Source organism: Lissotriton vulgaris, chromosome 1_1, assembly GCF_964263255.1.
Source record: "Lissotriton vulgaris chromosome 1_1, aLisVul1.2, whole genome shotgun sequence".
Lineage (NCBI taxonomy): Eukaryota > Metazoa > Chordata > Amphibia > Caudata > Salamandridae > Lissotriton > Lissotriton vulgaris.
Genome location: NC_141685.1, coordinates 1,558,072,379 through 1,558,090,466, shown reverse-complemented (window position 1 = coordinate 1,558,090,466; position 18,088 = coordinate 1,558,072,379). Strand labels below are relative to the sequence as shown.

The following is an 18,088-nucleotide window of genomic DNA, read 5'->3' as shown; positions in this document are numbered from 1 at the left end:
TTGCTTGTGCCTTCCCCTGATTGTGATTGTGGTTGCTGCGTGCCCAGGACTCACCCCCAGTCAGCAAGTAACCTGATTTGTAACATAATGTTTTTAGAGAAGTTTTAAGTAAACACTAACATTACCAATTCTTCACTTCCGACATCACCATTCTAAGCAACAAGTGGTATGGAGTTTGCTTACTCCTGATAAGTAATGGTATACAAAATCCTGATAAAATAATGTCTACATGTGAGCTATTTTACCTACCTGTCAGTGGATTCCATGGGCATCAAAGGCGTAACTGTTGGCACTGCTGTAGTTGATGTCCAGTTGCTAGTTGAGGTCCAGTTGTTATTGATGTCATAACTGCTAAAGTTACAGCCAGCAGTGCTTAGATTCAACGGTAAACTCCGCTCCGGCAGAGGAATGTAAAGCTGCCCTCCGATTCCAACCCACAGTGAAATACAAAATCCTGTTATAAGTCCCACAATTGCACCCTAGGGAGAAAAAAATTATACATTAATGTGGTTGATATTTGACGCACAATCAACTTCTTTATGCATGAAATATAGATTGATAAAACAAAAAAAAGAGGATGGGATCAGGTGTAGCTAGTGAGTCCAGGACAAAAACAATGTATTGTAGCATTGGGACGGAGGCAATATTGTAATCTGACCTATGATTCCCAAATACCAATTGTTACTAATTTATTGTGTCCAGGCCTAGCAGAAAACGTAGCTATTATCTCTTATCCAGTCAATGCTACTCTGACTGAACCCATCAAGGTCAGTTCAGTCTGCGCAATATCTCTTGACTTCTGGGTGTGATAAATTAGCTCTAGACTACTGGGTGTGATGAGGAACATATCCAATATATCATTACAATGTATTGTGCACTTGGCACTCCATAATCCACTGATTTCACGTCTCTCTTCTTTGCTGGTACTTCTTTCTTTACTTCCTTGTGGTGCACTACTTCTTATATAAAGCCAACATATGCCAGGTGTATCTGCCTGTGCTTAGCCCACCCAGCTCAAGCTTTATTCTTATGCCTGTAAGTTGTATGCTGTGTAAATATCTGTCTTTTGCAGACAAGAATTGTTTTTTGAGATTGTCACATAACATAAAAATGCCTGTTGAGCAATCAGGATACTATTCTTCATCAAAAGTGACTCTTGCATGACCATGATCAACTCCCTATCCATCTTCGGCAATGCCCTGATCACCTTCAATTCAGAAGGCTCCTCAAAACTGCACTGTTTTAACCTTGCCTCTCCTCCTGGCCTACCACAGCTCCTCCATAGTTCGGAGACACCCCTTCGGGGATGATTTGGGCGCTTTATAAATAAATAAATATCAAATATCAAATATATGTACATTTCCTACATAATAAAAAAACATAATTTTCATGCTAAATTCTTGTACTACCAAATTTCAGCTATTTTACTTATTCAGGAATTAAATTCAAGCAGCAAAAGTGATTTCTGCAAAATGTCTGTAGCCTCAAAGTAAAATGTTCAGTTCCTTACTGAGTGTGGATTCATGCCTACACTACATGTAAATGCCATAATCAGACTATAAATAAATGTAATCCTTAGTTTACAGATATTTCTGCCACTGGGAATGGTCCAAGTACCTGATAAGGGAAACTTTTCCAGATGTATAAGGAAAAAGTAACTAAAATTATGTGGTGTCAATATTCATATTCCTTGCATAGTGAAGGTGTACTCTTCTCAAGAATGAAAGTGAAATACTATGCAGATCAAAGATCTGTTGAGATCTAATCCATGCAGTGAAACATTAGGATGCAGCTTTCAATATAAACACAAGTTTAAGTCGGACCTCTAATCATTTGATTGACCAGATAAAATGCAGTTTCAGAGTGCTAGTTATCCTCAGGGAATCTTCATAGGCAACCAGCTGTAAGGCGATTCAATAAGAATTTTACCCCAATACTGTGTCAGGTAGCTACAGGTCTATGAGAACAACACTATCACAACTGAGAACCTTCTCTGTCTAGCACATTTCATTTTCTGATGGATACTTCTGATCACAGCTTCCTATTCTCCAGGTGCCAGACTGGATCTGGAAGATTTTTTTATTGCAGTGGTGCCATGCTTCTTTGAGTTGGCATTGTTCCACCTCAGAAGAAGCATAGTGGAGCCACATATAAGTGCCACCCCTGTGCATAGACGTGAGTTCCTTACTTTCCGCACTTTCAAACATGGATCCGGCTCTCCGCCTTCTCTTTCTTCTATATTTTGTCTGTATTGACAATTACTCAAATCAAAATCCAGAATGCCAGGGAATGATGTCCTCACCCAAGACTGCAGGATTCAAAAGGTGAGGTGACTGTTGAACACAGATTTTGATGATGAACCTGCACAAGGTGCGTCTTTTGTGTTTGGACTCACTGGCTTGGAAGTTCGACTGGACTGTACCCATTTTCTTTTTTTTTTTTTTTAATATATTTTTATTGCAGCAAAACAGGTAGTACAGATGGATCATATATGCCATTCCAGGCGTTACCCAGTGTGTATGCGGTTCTCCATTGCATTTGTCACACAGCCATTCAGCTCACACCCCGGAGGTCGAGCGGCGCAATAGTGGAGAAAGTTCTGTGCTGTGGAATACAGCGTGAGTCAGCGACAACCGGTTGTCTGGAAGATGGCAGGGCTGCTTTTCAGTCCACTCGTTCCTCCCCATATTTGCAATACTTCAACAGGCCAAACCAACCTTCTTCATCATCCCCGAACAACCCCCCCCCCTCTCCCAACCCTCCCAACCCCCCCTAGTCCTACCCCCCCACCCCTCCCCCCTCTCCCCGTATCCCGTCCCCACCCACCCAGGCGTGTCAGAGTACCACTAATGCGAGTTTGCATCCCACTCAACTAAGCCAGACCCGGAGCAGACCACCAGGAGTATTCATCTATAACTGTCTGTCATCACGTAGGAAGCAGTGAAACAAGGGGGGAGGCTAGGCCACCACCATCGTAGGCGGCTATTCCGCCGGAGCAGGGCTATGCGCGGGGGTGTCTTCATCATCTAGGTCCAAGAGTGTGAGGTCGAGAACCAACCGCTCCCATGCCCTGGCCCTCTCCAGAGCCGCGTCACTGCCTGCCCTGAGCGCAGACTGCATGCGGAGCTCCCCCTCGCACCGAGCCCATTTGTGCAGCTCAGCCTTCCATCTCTCTACAGTGGGGCCCCTACTCGCCTTCCATTGGGATGTTATCGCATGCTTCGCTAAAAGTAGGCCTAATTCCAGAAACTTGCTGGTGATTTTGTTCTTTGACGTGTGTGGGAACCAGTGTAGGATGCAGTGTGCCATGGTGAATTGCAGGTCCCTCTCCGTAACCTCCCCCAGGGTATCCACTACTTCCTGCCAAAAGGAACGCAACTCCGGGCAGGACCAGAACATGTGCTGGAAATCAGCCACGACCACCGGGCATCGCGGACAGGCCGCTGGATGGGTCGGGAAATATTTATGCAATTTGTCGGGGGTCAGGTAGGCCCTGTGCAGGACGTAGAAGTGCACGAGCTGGAACCTAGCGTTGCGCGTCCCGTTCCGGGCCCGTTCCACTATGCCAGACCATGCCTCCTCAGGAATTTCCGTCATCAAGTCAGCCTCCCATCTCGCCTTCAGGGACAGCAGTGGGGTGATAGTCTCCGAGACCATGTGCCTATACAGGCACGTGATAGCCTTGACCGTCCCCGCCATCATCACCACGTATTGGCAGCCCAGTGACAGTGGTGGTTCCGACATGCCCGTTTTCCAGTGCTTGCGGATCGCCGTTGTCAGCGCCGCATGAAGGAGGAAGTCCCCCCCGCCAGTTCAAAGCGGTCTCGCAAGAGGTCAAAAGGCAGCAGCACTCAGTTCTCATAGAGGTCTCCCATAGTCGCCAGCCCCTGCAGCTCCCAGCTTGCAAGACGGTGCCATGAGCCTCCATGCGGGAGCGCCCCGCACAGCTTTAGCGGGATCTCAGGAGCATATGGGGCTGCGATACGGCCCCTCCTGCGATATCTATTCCAGCATTTCCGTGCCGTCGCAAATTCCTGGGTGAGGTGGAAATCTCCCATCGGAAGTCCCAGAACAATCCGGGATAACACCTGAACCGGTCCCGCCGGCTCCCCTGATCCGTCCTCCTCTTTCCTGGCTCTCGCGACCCATTGCATCAGCCATTGCAGCTGGGCCGCCAGGTAGTATAGTTCATAGTCCGGCACCGCTAGCCCTCCTTCCGCTCTAGGACGGAGAAGGGTGTTGTGCGCCACCCTGCGTCTTCCCACCATCCATAGAAAGCCGATCACCATCGACCTCAGCTTCCGGAAGTAGCTCACCGGGATCCAGATCGGGAGGGTCCTGAAGAAATAAAGCAGTCGCGGCAGGGTCACCATCTTAAGGAGCACCACTCTCCCCATTAGTGACAATGGGAGCGTGCTCCAGAAGTCGAAGTTCACCTTAGCGAGCCTCATTGCCGACCCAATGTTGCCCTCGAGGATGTCTGCTTTATCGTGGAAGATCGAGGTGCATAGGTAGCGAAGACTCCTCTCTTCCCATGTCACCCCATCCATGGACTGAGAACAGAGTCTGCGTGGGTGGGTCGGGAACAGGTAGGACTTCGTCCAGTTCACGCGGAGGCCCGACACCCTGCTCAAAGATTGTAGGAGGGACTTGGCCCCACGCAAGGAGGCAGCCGAGCCCGCTAAGAACATCAGCAGATCGTCTGCATACAAGGTGATGTGGTGTACTTGCCCATATAAATCCAGCCCCTGATATGCCTGTCCCAGCCGGGCTCGCGCCGCTAGGTGTTCGATCGCTATGGCAAATAATAGGGGGGAGAGAGGACATCCCTGACGGGTGCCCCTGCCCACCACACACATCTCAGAGATTATTCTTCCAATTCTGACCCTTGCCGTTGCGTTCCGGTAGAGCAGTGTCGTCCAATCCACGAATCCCTCGCCAAGCCCCAACGTGCGCATGACATGGAAAAGGTACGGCCACTCCAGGCTGTCGAAGGCCTTCTCCATGTCGACTGCGAATACTGCCGCCTCATCACCGTCGTAGGTGTCAGCTTCCAGGACATGTAGGAGCTGGCGTATATTAAGCGCCGTGTTGCGGGTCGGGATAAACCCGGATTGGTCTGCATGGATCAGCGTGGACATATGGGGGAGCAATCGCGTCACCAGGATTTTACTCAAGATCTTATAGTCCAGATTGAGCATGGACAGTGGGCGATACGCCGCCCTGTCCCACGGCTGTTTGCCCGGTTTCAATAACGGGACAATAAGTGCTTCACCAGTGGTCACCGGTAGGCTGCCCAGCCGCTTCGCCTCATTGTAAAGCCAGGTTAGTCGGGGCGCAAGGAGGTCAACGTAGGTGAGGTAGAATTCCGTAGGGAGCCCGTCGGAGCCCGGCGTCTTATTTCTCGCCATACTCTTGATGGCGACTCTCACCTCCCTCTCCTCAATTTTCCCCCCGAGCAGCTTTGCGTCTTCCTCCACCAGCTCCGGCAAGTCTAGACCCTCCAGGAAACCCCGGAACTCGTCCACCGACGGCAGGACCCTGCTACGGTAAAGCTCTGTGTAGTAATCATAGAATATCTCATTAATCCCCTGCTGGTAAAACCGCACCGCTCCCGAATGATCTCTGAGCTCAAGGATAACCGAGCTCCGGCGTGCCGGGTTGGCCAGCCAGGCCAAAAGAGCTCCCGTCTTGTTAACTCCGAGTGTGCCCGTGTGAGATAGACCTTGTGGTCAAAGCACTGGAGGCGCTACACCGTCGCCGCCACCAGCTCCCGCGCCTCCAGTAGGGCCTCGTGGGTGTCTGGTCGCTCAGGTCTTGCTCTCTCCAGGGCCCGGAGTTTCTCGTCCTCCCGTGTGATGTCTTCTAGCAGGGTCTTTCTAACCCCCGACGCTGTCGTGATGCATCGCCCCCGCACTACTGACTTAAAGGCGTCCCATTCAATCGCGGCTGAGCCCCCGGTGCCCGCATTGACCTGAAAGTACTCCTCGATGGTTGAGGCTATTGTGGTTCGGAAGAGCTGATCTTCCAGCGCCTCTGGGCGCAGCTTCCAGGCAATGACTCGGGGGCGACACTGCGACCATCGCAGTTGCACAAGTAGCGGGTTATGATCAGAGATTGTGCGTGTGAGATACTCACTGTGGCACACCTCCGCATGCACGTCCTTGGAACATAGGAAGGCATCGATGCGGACGTGTAGGTCATGAAGGGCGGAAAAGAACAAGTAGTCCCTATCTGACGGATGGTTAGCTCGCCACGAGTCCACCAGGTCCCATTGGGATTGCCAAGCAGAACGCGCAAGCGCCAGTTTGCCAGCCGGTGCATTCGGTAGGTGTGGTCTGTCCAGCTCAGTGTCCGTCACGCTATTAAAGTCCCCTCCGAGGAGCAAGGGTTCGACTAAGAAAGGAGCCAGTTTGTTGGACAGCAAGGAGAGAAAGGCCATTTGTTCCACATTCGGGGTGTATATACAACCCAGTGTCAGGTCCCTCCCATCCAGTTTGCCTCGCACCATCACATACCTCCCCTCTGGATCAATGAGTTGCTGTGTGCATTGGAATGGTACCCCCGCCCGTATCCAAATGGCCACTCCCCTAGCATAAGCAGAGTAGCCAGTATGATAGACCTGCCCTCTCCATCGCCGTTGCAGCGCCTTTCCTTCCTTAGCTAAGAGGTGTGTTTCCTGGAGGAAGGCGAAGTGAATGCCTCGTCTAACTAGATAGGAGTGGACCTTGTGCCGTCTGTGCATAGTGTGCATCCCCCTTACATTCCACTTGAGACATTTGTAGCCTAGGTCGGATCCCATTGTAGCACCCATCGTGCTTCATTCATCCTCGCAGCAACCCCCCCAACACGCCCAGGTGCACCCCCCCAACCAAACCAAGTAAACCCCTCCAACCCCCACTCCCCGGGACAGACAACCAACGTGGAATCCCCATCCAAACTCTAGTAAAGTAAGTGTATTTCAACAAAAGAGGGCTAGGGTGGCCAGGACGCCGACCCAAACAGGTCCGAAGACCCCCACCCCCACCTCCCCCCCTGGAACATTCAGGAGGTCCCCCCCGGCTCGTCTCCCCCCACAGTGCGGCGGTAAGTCTCAGGAGGCATTCGCATCTCACCGGAGGCAGCCTCAACTCACAGCCCAGCACCTTATAAACTTGTCCAGTGTCCCTCCGGCCACATCAGCCAAGAATTCTGTCCGCTGTTTGAGGAATCACCACCGGTAGGTCTGCCTCCGAGAGATCCTGCACACTACTGGAGCCAGGACTGAGAGCACTATTCTTCGACTGCTCCGATGCACTACTGGAAGGGCTGGCATCCCCCTGGCTGATGGCCACCACTGCCAGCACCGCCTTAGCTCTTTCCTGCTGCCATCCCGACGGGGAGCCAGATCTCGTCGGCGTCGTTTCTGCAGAGCACCTCTCAGGTGAGATCATCGGGGGGCCTCTGTGCCCGACTCCCCCCTAGTATCCAGCCAGCTCCAAGCCTCCTGGGGCGTGGGAAAAAAGTGAGTGTGCCCCCCAGCGATGACCCTCAGCCGGGCCGGGAACAACATGGCATATGGCAGCTGCAACGACCTCAATTTCCGCTTGACCGCCGTGAAAGAGGCCCTTTGTCTTTGTACGTCTCTGGTGAAGTCTGGGAAAACCATGACCTTGCTGTTGTCAATTCGCAGGTCCGGCAGGTTCCTGGCCCTCTGGAGAATATAGTCCCGATCTCGGAAATGTAGGAGGCGCATCACTATCGGTCGCGGCGGCCCACCTGGTTTGGGCGGTCGCGCCGGGACTCTGTGGGTGCGCTCTAGGGCAAAGAACGGGGAAAGTATATCTGGAGCCACCTTAGTCCGCAACCATCCCTCCAAATAGGAGACCGCATCCTGGCCCTCCACTTTTTCTGAGACTCCCACGAGGCGGAGGTTGTTACGCCTCGAGCGCCCTTCGCTGTCCTCGGCCCTGAGCTCCAGCACCCGGACTTTCTGCGCCACTTCTGCCAACGATGCTCTCAGAGTAGCCACGTCTCCAGGCAGGTCTTTCAGGGCTATCTCCGAGGTCGCCACTCGCTCCTTCAGCTTCCTGTGATCGTCCTTCAGGAGGGACAGGTCCGAGCCGATGGCGTCCATTCGCTTTTCAAGAGCTTCCCGCGACGCTAGTATCGCCTGCATGATGTCACCCAAGGACGGATCTCGCGGGCGGGCCGAGCCCCCCCCGGGCCAGGCGCCGGCGCATCTTCCTCCACGAGGTGGCCCGGGTCATCCAGTTTCAGTGTGTTGAAGCCCTTCTTTCTGCCTCCTCGCACCATTCTGCCGAGCGACAAGACTGGCGTGCGTCTGTGGCCGTCTGAAGTGACTCAAGGCACCGTTGATCGCCGCTCCGGCATTGCCGCAGGCGCACGGCTCCTCCACGCCTCTACGCTCCTCACCAGGTAGGGTACCCGACCGCCGGCCAACCTAGGAAGCAGGCCCCATTTCACCAGGGCAAAGGTGGTCCCCGGGGTCCTCTCACCAGACGTGGGGCGAGTTTCCTCCTCTCCAGGGTGTCGCAGTCTTTTCCCTCGCCTCTGGGTGCGAGGGCTATGTTAGCCACTAGTACTCGGGCGCCTAGCAGGTCGTCACCCCCGGCCAGGAAGCAGATTCTCGCCGTTGACAGTCCGGGCGCCTTTTCGAAGGGGACGGCAGGCCCTGTCGCCTCCGCGTGCTCCCCCCAACCAAGCCCGCTCACCACCGACCTGTAGTGAAGGCAGGTGTCGCTCTTCTCAGGGCGTGGAACACCAGGGGCTGCGCTACAGCAGCGGGGTAGACCCACCCCGCAACGAGGCCTCGGGATCGCCTGCCACCAATATAGCCAGGACAGCCTACGGCGCCGGGTGGCGTCAACTTGGGGTCAGGCAGTCTGCTGTGTCTTCACCCTCCGAGCTCAGCGACGCCGCGATGCCAGGCGCTGTCTTCTGCCTCCCCCCGGCGTCAGGGGGCCTCCGCCGCTATGTGGGTGATTCTTCCCGCACTCTCGGGTCCCCCGACTCCACTAGCGCCCCACAGTCAGGCCAAGCAGGCACAGACAGCAGCCGTCACCTTGGGTGCTCGTCGCTCTGGGTGTTCCTCCTCGGGTTCGCTCACCTCCGGCCTGCAGATGATGTGGGTACCGGTCCACTCAGGGTGAGGGGCATCAGGGTCTCCGCCACAGGAGCAGGGTGGACCCACCACTCAGCGAGGCCTCGCCGCCGATGGAGCCCGGGCTGGCTCCGTCACGATGTCGGCGCCATCTTGGGGTCAGGCAGCTTGTTGCTTCTCCTGGTGCCGATCACACCAGCGCCGCGTTGTTAGGCGAAGCCCCCTACCTCCCCCGGCGCCGGGGGGTCTCTATTACAATGTGGGCGCTCGTATCCGCTCTCCTGGGCTCCCCCGCCGCCCGCAGGATCTCGCCGTCAGGCGGAGCAGGTAGGGACATCAGCCTCCATTTTGGGCGCCCGCTCACCGGGCGCTCCTCCGAGTGTAAAACGCTTGTTGCAGGGTGTTACAGGGACTCCGGGGCCGCCAAGGTCACCCCCTGTGCCCTCTGGACCCTCCCATGTGTGCCTGGGGGTCCGAGGTCCGAGCCGGGGTTCAGGATATACGTCGGAGGGAAGCGGGAGCGGAGGAGCTCCGGAGTCCCGCTTCCAACTACATCGGCGCCGAAGCCACGCCCCCTCGACTGGACTGTACCCATGAGGCACAGGGTCAAGACTGATTTGCATATGGCTGGGTCTGAACTGGGGTGCCGAAGTGAGCTAAAGAATGATGATGGATTCAACCCAGATCTGTGAATGGGGAGGAGTGTCTGAAAAGTTTCAGCGCTCCGTCCATCATCTCCTTGTGTTTGCTTTGTTCCCCCATTAATTGCAGACTTTTTAGAGGCTACGCCAGAGGGTTGGCATGCAGGCAGTCCCATGCCCTCCACTGCATTCACACCAGCCCTTTCATGATCAGGGGCGGGGAACAGTCAGGCAATGAGCAGGCCACCAGAGGCACAGATCTTCCCATTTCCTTCCCCTGAGGCATCATCACTCAAGCTACTTTGGTTCACCCCTAGCGGCCCACAACTACCCTGTATCCAATATTTTGTCCTGGGTGCCAATTCATCACATCCGATGGATAGGTACACAGGATTCTTCAGCAGGGCTTTGCCCATCTGTTACTTTCCAACCCACCACAATTTCCTCCCACATCAGAGCGACTTTCAGAGGAGGACCTATCCAACTTACTGCAGGAGGTGTGGGCACTACTGTCCAAAGGACCATCGAGAGGGCTTGGGATGCAGCACTATTGGGGGATTGTTACTCCCTCTATTTCCTCACGCTGAAGAACAATAAAGGCCTTTGTCCAACTTTAGATCTTAGCCCTCTGAATGCCACCCTGTAGAACAACAAATTCAGAATGCTCACACTGGCCCAGGTTCTGTCTTCTCTGCATCCAGGTAACTGGATGGTAGATTTGGACCTGCAGGACATGTACTTTCATGTGCCCGTCCCACAGTTCCACAGATGCAACTTGCAGTTCAAGGTTGGCCAAGAGCATTTCCATCTATCCATTCTTTCCTTAGGCTGAATCAGTGTCCCTTCGGAGATTGGGGATACCAACTTTTGCTAACTTTGATGACCGTCAATTGAAAGTGTGTCCAAGGCTGCCACCACTGCACTGGCAAGCAGAGTGCCTGTTCCTGACATCTGTCAGAGACATGGGCATTATTCTGAACGTTCACAAGGTCTTGACAGCCATGTCTGATGGGAATGGCATTAGGCCATTTAGTCCTATAGGACTTTTTGTTCTGAGCCCACTCCATAGATCCTCCAGTTTGAGAGGTGCTGCTTTGGTACCTATACCTAGTCTAAATGTCAGGAATCTGCAGTTAGAAGTATCCATCAGAAAAACAAGCTACTTACCCATCTCTTTCTGGTGGATGTGCGATCTAACTGCAGATCTCTCACTGTCCTCCCAAGAACCCATTCTGTGGATAGGACTCTTCTTTCCATCTAACAAGGTCCCAAATTAGCAACCCGCACACTGGCACCTCCAATTATTTTGTGCCCACATGTATGTGTTTCATATTCACGGAAACCATTTTGTTATAGTTAAATTATGGTTTCACTAGTGTGCAAAAAAATGCAAATATTTCTAAACGTTTCAGAGGAGGGACGTTAAGATTAAAATCCAAAGCCTAAAATCCTCTAAAATTCTTCGGTTATAGTGAGCTACACAAGTAGAATTCCATCAATGCATGCTTTTGACCTCACACTTGATGTCACAGATGAATGCTGTCATTGGTTTCATCACGGGTGGAATCCGATTTCTGCAACAATAACTGCTATGCAGTAACCAAATCTCTCACATGATGCAATGTTCATTAGAGTGTAATTGTCAGGCTTTGCCGTCCAAAAGAAAAAATATATATTTTTTTTAATCTTACATTACAGCACTACATGTACAAGGTTTTGGGCAATCACTCAGCAAAACACCTCTATGGGAATTTAAATAGGCTAAATACATTCTGAACCCCTTGTAGCACTCACGTCCACCAATCTGTGCAAACCTTACCGCAACCAAAAGTTTTGTTTTGGGAAGTAGAGCACAGATTGATCAAAGACGCCAAAGTTATTGGATCACTATCCAATGGATTCTTGTGTTGAACCAGTAGTATCTACATTTCACAGATGGTAGTGCAACGATAGATTACAGTCCATCAAACAAAAGTCCAGTTCCAACTTGCGTAATTCCTTACGTTGCTACCCAAGACAGGAGACCATACACCAAGGTGGCTGGATGTCTGAGGACACGCAATTAAGTGTTGTCTGCAGGGACTTGATAGCTCTACCTGAATGAGGCATTGGGATCAGTTAAGAATATGAGGACCTTATGTATATAAAGGACCGGGATTGATTCGATAATGGTTGGAATAAAATAAAACAAGATGTCCAACTGGTGAATATAGAATTTTAAGTGCCTTGAGGAAATTCACATGTGGTAAATGAAAATCGTTGGCAGTCTCATTGTATATATATAACCAAAGAAAATAAGAACAATTGTGAAAAATTTGGAGCAGGACTTTTTTTTAATGGACTACAATTTATTGGTGCACTATCATCTGTAAAACTTAGATTCAATTTGACCTCGTCAAAGGCAGGTGCCTTGGTCTGGTGCACGTAGAAGGACTACATTGTTTAATAACATTTGGGACATGGGAGAGGTGCAGTGTTTTGTGTGGCTCGCTGCTCTAACTGTTGATTGGTTGAACCATTAGAATGCTGTTGGAACTGAGCCTGCACTTTGGTTGCTGTTTAATACGGTAGAAAAATGAAAAGAAGGAAATATTGCCGATCGTTTAAATGCATCGTGATTGAAGTAGATCAGACAGACTAGACCTGGAGCCTAAATATTACTAACAAACACATTTTCCATTTAAAATAGAAATAAAAAAATTTATTTTGACATTTTTCACATAGACAATTATACTCACTGGTGGATTTGCACAGGGAAATAATATGCCTAAGCAAAAGAGTCCAAGTAGAGGGCCACCAACCATCCCAAAAATTGATAAAGCTGCCTGAAGGAAATGAAAGTGCACATTACATTTTAGAAAAACTTACATCTTAATAAAATATTTCTTAAGAATCTGCATGTTTCATAAGACGGATGTTGCAAGTGAAATGCTCACCCTAACCTATTTTGTAATTTATCATCCTGAATTGGAAAGAGTTCTAAAACAGACATCAATGCAAATACTTTTTATTAAGTGATGGCACAAAAGAATGTTATCTAACTGCATAAAAAAACATTCCAACAAATAGCATGGCATTCAGAAACAGTAAAGGGCATCAATCCACCTATGGGATACACTAACGGCACATTGATGAAAAATAGCTGTAAATCAATAAATGGTAGTCCATGCTTCTATGATTTTCAATAAGGTAGTCAGTACATTTTCACCTAAATCCAAAAGATATTAGTATGTACAATTATTACTAATCAGAAAAGCATTTTACGATGTAGCGAAACCCATTCCTTACAAATGCACTTCAAGAAATGTGGGTGTGTTTGGTTGTTTTTCACACCCAACTTGCTCACTTATTGCAGCCTCCTTGGAGCTGAAGTATGCCCATTTGGTGGACAAGGCATTTTGATATGTTGATTAATGCCTACAAAGATATTGACTTTGGGAGTTTTTGCAGCAGCAGTCCTTTCCATTCTCCTGGGAACCACAGTAGTCTTTAGGAGGCAGCCATGCGCTCTACAAATATTCTAATCTCTAACTGTTAACCCTAAACCTATAAATGTGGAAGATCCACCACATTTATAGACTTTCATAGGTCATAGGTTCCATCTGCAGGTATACATTTCCACAAATATTGATTCTCTGAATGAGGTCCAGCCATTAAACCATGTGCGTTGCATTGGTTGTACAGGACATCCAAAAAATGCAAAGTTTCTGAAAATGTTATCTTACACTGCAGAAAACATAGACATTTTCAAAGAACCATAGAAAGGCATGATAGGCATGCCACCACCATGTGTGGATTCTGAAATCGAATCAAAAGTATTGTGGTACCTTAATATCATGGACAAAATATTGAAAGCAAAACTATCAAAAGGTAAGGATGTACAGATTTTGCACTATTTGATGAATCTACCAAGAATTTTCCAAACACAAGTTTATCCACCTCAACACCTTTCTTGAAAGTTTCAGGCTGGTCCTTCAAGCAGGAGCCCAGACAAAGGGATCCCAAAATACCTTTTTCTCCCTTGCAATTTCCATAGGAACAATTAGACAAGGATACAGAAAAAAGTGTTTAACAGACTTACACCAAATTTAGCAGAAAGCTAGATATCAAAAAGTGTGCTTTTTGTGTTTACGTGCAATTCTGTTCTGCCACTGCAGAAAAATTCAGGTTAAAAATGTAGCGAGACACCTACTGAAAAAATGACAAAAAATGAATTATGCATGGTCAGTCCCACATGACCGAGCAATTCGTTGGCAGACACAAAATGAAGAAAAATATTGCGCTCGCTTTATAGGACTTGAGTACTTGGTCCCTGAGTTCTGGAAAGTATTTCTAAAAACACATAGAAAGGGGCATGGGAGCGATACCCAGACCCAAGGTCCCTTGTAGGGGAAAGTCCCCCCAGGCCAAAAAGAAATTAACCCCTTTACTGCTAAGGCCATTTTACTGCTTTAATGTAATTTCCATTGAAATCAATGGAAAGTCCATGACGAGTTACCCTTGTCATTAGCGGCGAAGAGGTTAAAACATGTTTTGCATTGTTGCGGTCCCACCGGACTTTTGCAGCACCCTGCCGAGCCCACATCTGGTCCTGGGGCACTCCAGGGGTTAGTCCTGCAGAACCCCCAAAATATATCAAAAAATTTTAAATTTGGGATGCCACCTGTGGCCACTCATGGGAGTGTTGGCCGCCAGTGGAAGTTGGGTGCCGGGCACAGCCAAAGTGTGTGACGGGAAGGGGTTAGCTGCAAACGTATCTTAGTTACATATAATTTATGTTTAAAAAAACAAAGGATTTCCCAGATAAATCTAAAGCATAAAGTGGAGTTAAAGGTGAGGATGGTAGTAAGATGTTAACTTACATCAGGGGTACTCATAGTACGGCCCGCGGGCCGCTGGCGGCCCGGCAAGCCTTCTCTGGTGGCCCGCGGACCTTTCAGACATCTACCCGAGTTTATTTTTTTTTAAAGGCTGTCTGCAACCAAAGCTCGACTCAGAGACTCTGCTGCCTGTGGGGGCCGGGCGATTTCCGCCGTAGTCAGAGTGGGGCTGCAGGGGCGCTGAGAGGTGAAAATAGCCTCGCGAGGGAGGGAGAGCGAGGGAGGGAAAGGGAGGGAGGGAGGGATGGAAAGCGAGGGAGGGAGGGAAAGGGAGGCAGACGGAGGGAGACAGAGGGAGGGAGGGAGACAGAGGGAGGGAGGGAGACAGAGAGAGGGAGGGAGACAGAGGGAGGGAGTGAGACAGAGAGAGGGAGGGAGACAGAGAGAGGGAGGGAGACAGAGGGAGGGAGGGAGACAGAGGGAGGGAGGGAGACAGAGAGAGGGAGGGAGACAGAGGGAGGGAGGGAGACAGAGGGAGGGAGGGAGTGAGAGAGTCAGAGTGAGTGAGACAGAGGGAGAGATGGAGAGAGATGGTGAGAGAGAGAGTCAGAGGGAGACAGAGTCAGAGGGAGACAGAGAGACAGAGAGAGGGGGAGGGAGAGGGAAAGGGAGAGGGGGAGGGAGAGGGAGGGAGAGAGTGAGAGGGAGAGGGAGAGGGAGAGAGAGGGAGGGAGACAGAGAGAGTGAGTGAGACAGAGGAAGAGAGGGAGTGAGAGAGTCAGAGTGAGTGAGACAGAGGGAGAGATGGAGAGATGGAGAGAGAGAGAGTCAAAGGGAGACAGAGAGTCAGAGGGAGACAGAGAGAGGGAGAGGGCGAGGGAAAGGGAGAGGGAGAGGGAGGGAGAGGGAGGGAGAGAGGGAGAGAGAGGGGGAGAGAGGGAGAGAGAGGGGGCGAGAGGGGGAGAGAGGGAGAGAGAGGGAGAGGGAGAGAGATGTGTGTCTATGCCGGGTCTGGTGGCTCAGTGGACGAAGGAGTCCGCTGCAGGGACCTATGATCAACCTTATGGTCACAGTTTTTTTGTTGCACTAGCCCCGCCCCTTCCCCACTGACCCCGCCCCCACCGGTGCGGCCCTCGGACACAAACCACACTGTAAATTTGGCCCCCGAGAGAAAGTTTGTGAGTACCCATGACTTACATTAAAAGAACCTATGAAAACTAAAAATAGTAAATCTAATAGTAAATCTAAATATCCTCTCTATGCACTTACCTTTTGGTGTTTTGGACATCAATATTTTGTTCACAATAATAAGGGATCATGATATAACTGTTTTCGATATTCAGCAGTATCACCAGCCATGAGAAGACACCTCTGCCAGCATCAAGCTGGAATTGAAAACAGATTACTCCAGGAACCCATAAATTGGGGGTCAATGTGTTGCAGGGGAAAAGGGTTGGAGGCTAGAGGTGCGAAGTCTTGAAAAGGAGAGTCCAACATTCAATTTCTAACAAAAAGTAGGTCTTGCCTAGCGTTGCAGCGTGCATACACTGCTCACTCTGCGAGACATATTGTGGTTGAGGAGATTTCAGAAGGAGACTTGAAGCTCTGCCCATTATTTTCTTTGGCTGGCATCATCGTTTATGTTAAACGGTGGCCTCCGATTGAAAATGAGGCTTTTTTGTTACCGCCTTGTCTCCTTTTGGGATGGCCCATCCAGACTGGACTGTTTGCTTGACGGCTTTCGTGAGGGTATTTGTTATCTAAAGGAGGCGTGTAGTGACGGATCATGTTTCCGAAGTCTTGTTTTCAACCGCTATTATCGGGCGCGCTGCCAAAATGCAGGGCTTTACTCTTTTTTCTCTTGGAATGGTGGTAATTTCTAGGATGGCACATACACTAGCTTTCTGACAGGACTATTATAAATGGGAGGATTTGCTTGTTACATAAATAGTATGGCTTCTAATGCTATTGCGCAGCACAATAATAAGCAGACACTATGAAGTGGGGAGTGCACCTGCCAGCACGCCCTCCCGCTCGATTTAAAATGGGTATTTTTCTGCCGTTTTGCTAGTGCGACTGAAGGTTTCTGTTACAGGGCTCCAAGCCTGGTTATGGTGTCTTGAAGGGGGCTGCCAGTAATCGCCTCGCTTTATACCGCCTTCTTCCAATTGTAGCACGTTTTGCTGCGGGGTGAGCTTTACTCTCCTCGACAGTGTGAGAGCAGGCTCCATTTGTCTGTCTTAGCTTTTCACCTAACGCCTCCACCCCCTCAACCCGCTGCAGCTCCGAGCACAGCAAACCGCTCCTGGACTAATCGGGGCCAGCCAGGCAAGAACCAGGGAGCTGGTGCAGGATGCCCCAGTTCCTGGAGGACCCTTCTTTGCTAACCAAAGACAAGCTTAAGAGCGTCACATGCGACTGCATGTGCAGTTCTTGTGGTGAGAGCCTGCAGCCTGGTTACAATGCACACAGCGTTTCAACGCACAGGTAACGTAGCTACTGCATCACAGGCGCCTGCACGTGCAGTACTTGTAATGGGGACTATGGGTCTGGTTACAGTACATCCAGCGCCTCACTCTGTATAGAGTAGGCGCTGTGCACACAACGTGCACAGTGCTTAATTTGTAAAAACAAAAAGTGTCAGGAGGCCACTGCAGATTGCACCTCCTATTGCACCTGCCAGCACTGCCAATAAAAGCACCAGCACAAAGTGTGAAGGGCAGCTCCTGTTATTGACAACTCCTGTTTCTTCCATTGAAATTAAATACCGCCGGTGCACGGGTCCCTTCATTTTGTGACAAACGATGTCTGTTTTCAGGTGAAGTTGCTGCCCGTTAAGTATTCTGATGTGCTTTTATCTTCCCCAGTCGGGGTGTTTGCTCTTTGATCTCATATATCTAAAGTGCCCTTTCTGTTGGTATAGATGGTGAGGTTCCTTGCATTTTTTAAGCTATCAGTATTGTAAATAACAATGCTTTGTATTTATGTTTTAAAAACCAAAACATAAATAGAAGGCATTGTCATTTACAATGCCAATAGCTCAACATCGTGTGAATGTGAGACCAAGTGCATAGCAAATGCTTGTTTAAATCTGCTACTAAGAACTTGGCAACAAGGGCAAATATTTCAGTAAATCTGTGACTTTAATTTGTCACAAAGAGGCTGCATTTTGAAATATCTCACAAGTTCAAGAAACCTGATAAAGAAACCTTTACAAGCCCAGCAATTGTTCAGGGTTTATAATAATGGTAAGATTACTCTTGTGTTCAATGCAGTTTAGGGAGAGTTCTGTGTTTAATCTGGGTTTGCCTCATAAAGTAGCACAGAAAGTTAATGTGCCTGCTGCAAATCATATAGTGTAAAATGCAGATCATGGATTTGTATTTTATATGAATATGTAAGTGGGTTATTGCTTTTGACACAGGCATGCTTTTGTTACTTTCAGTTCAGAAGAGGCAATCCTTCTATTATAGCACAGTGAGCTATGGACCGACATCAAAAAGCTGCATGCAAACTGCAAGTCA

The 18,088-nt window shown here is 49.8% G+C and overlaps 1 protein-coding gene across 1 annotated transcript in view; it reads right to left on the bottom strand.

The window, feature by feature from the left end:
• LOC147750804 (sodium-coupled monocarboxylate transporter 1-like) overlaps window positions 1-18,088 on the bottom strand; it is a 366,759-nt gene that overhangs the window by 115,834 nt on the left and 232,837 nt on the right. Inside the window, exons 11-12 of the mRNA XM_086936978.1 lie at window positions 12,483-12,569; window positions 250-479 (exon numbers count right to left, since the gene is read on the bottom strand). Coding sequence (XP_086793104.1) covers window positions 250-479; window positions 12,483-12,569 — 317 coding nt within the window. The remainder of the gene's footprint in view (window positions 1-249; window positions 480-12,482; window positions 12,570-18,088) is intronic.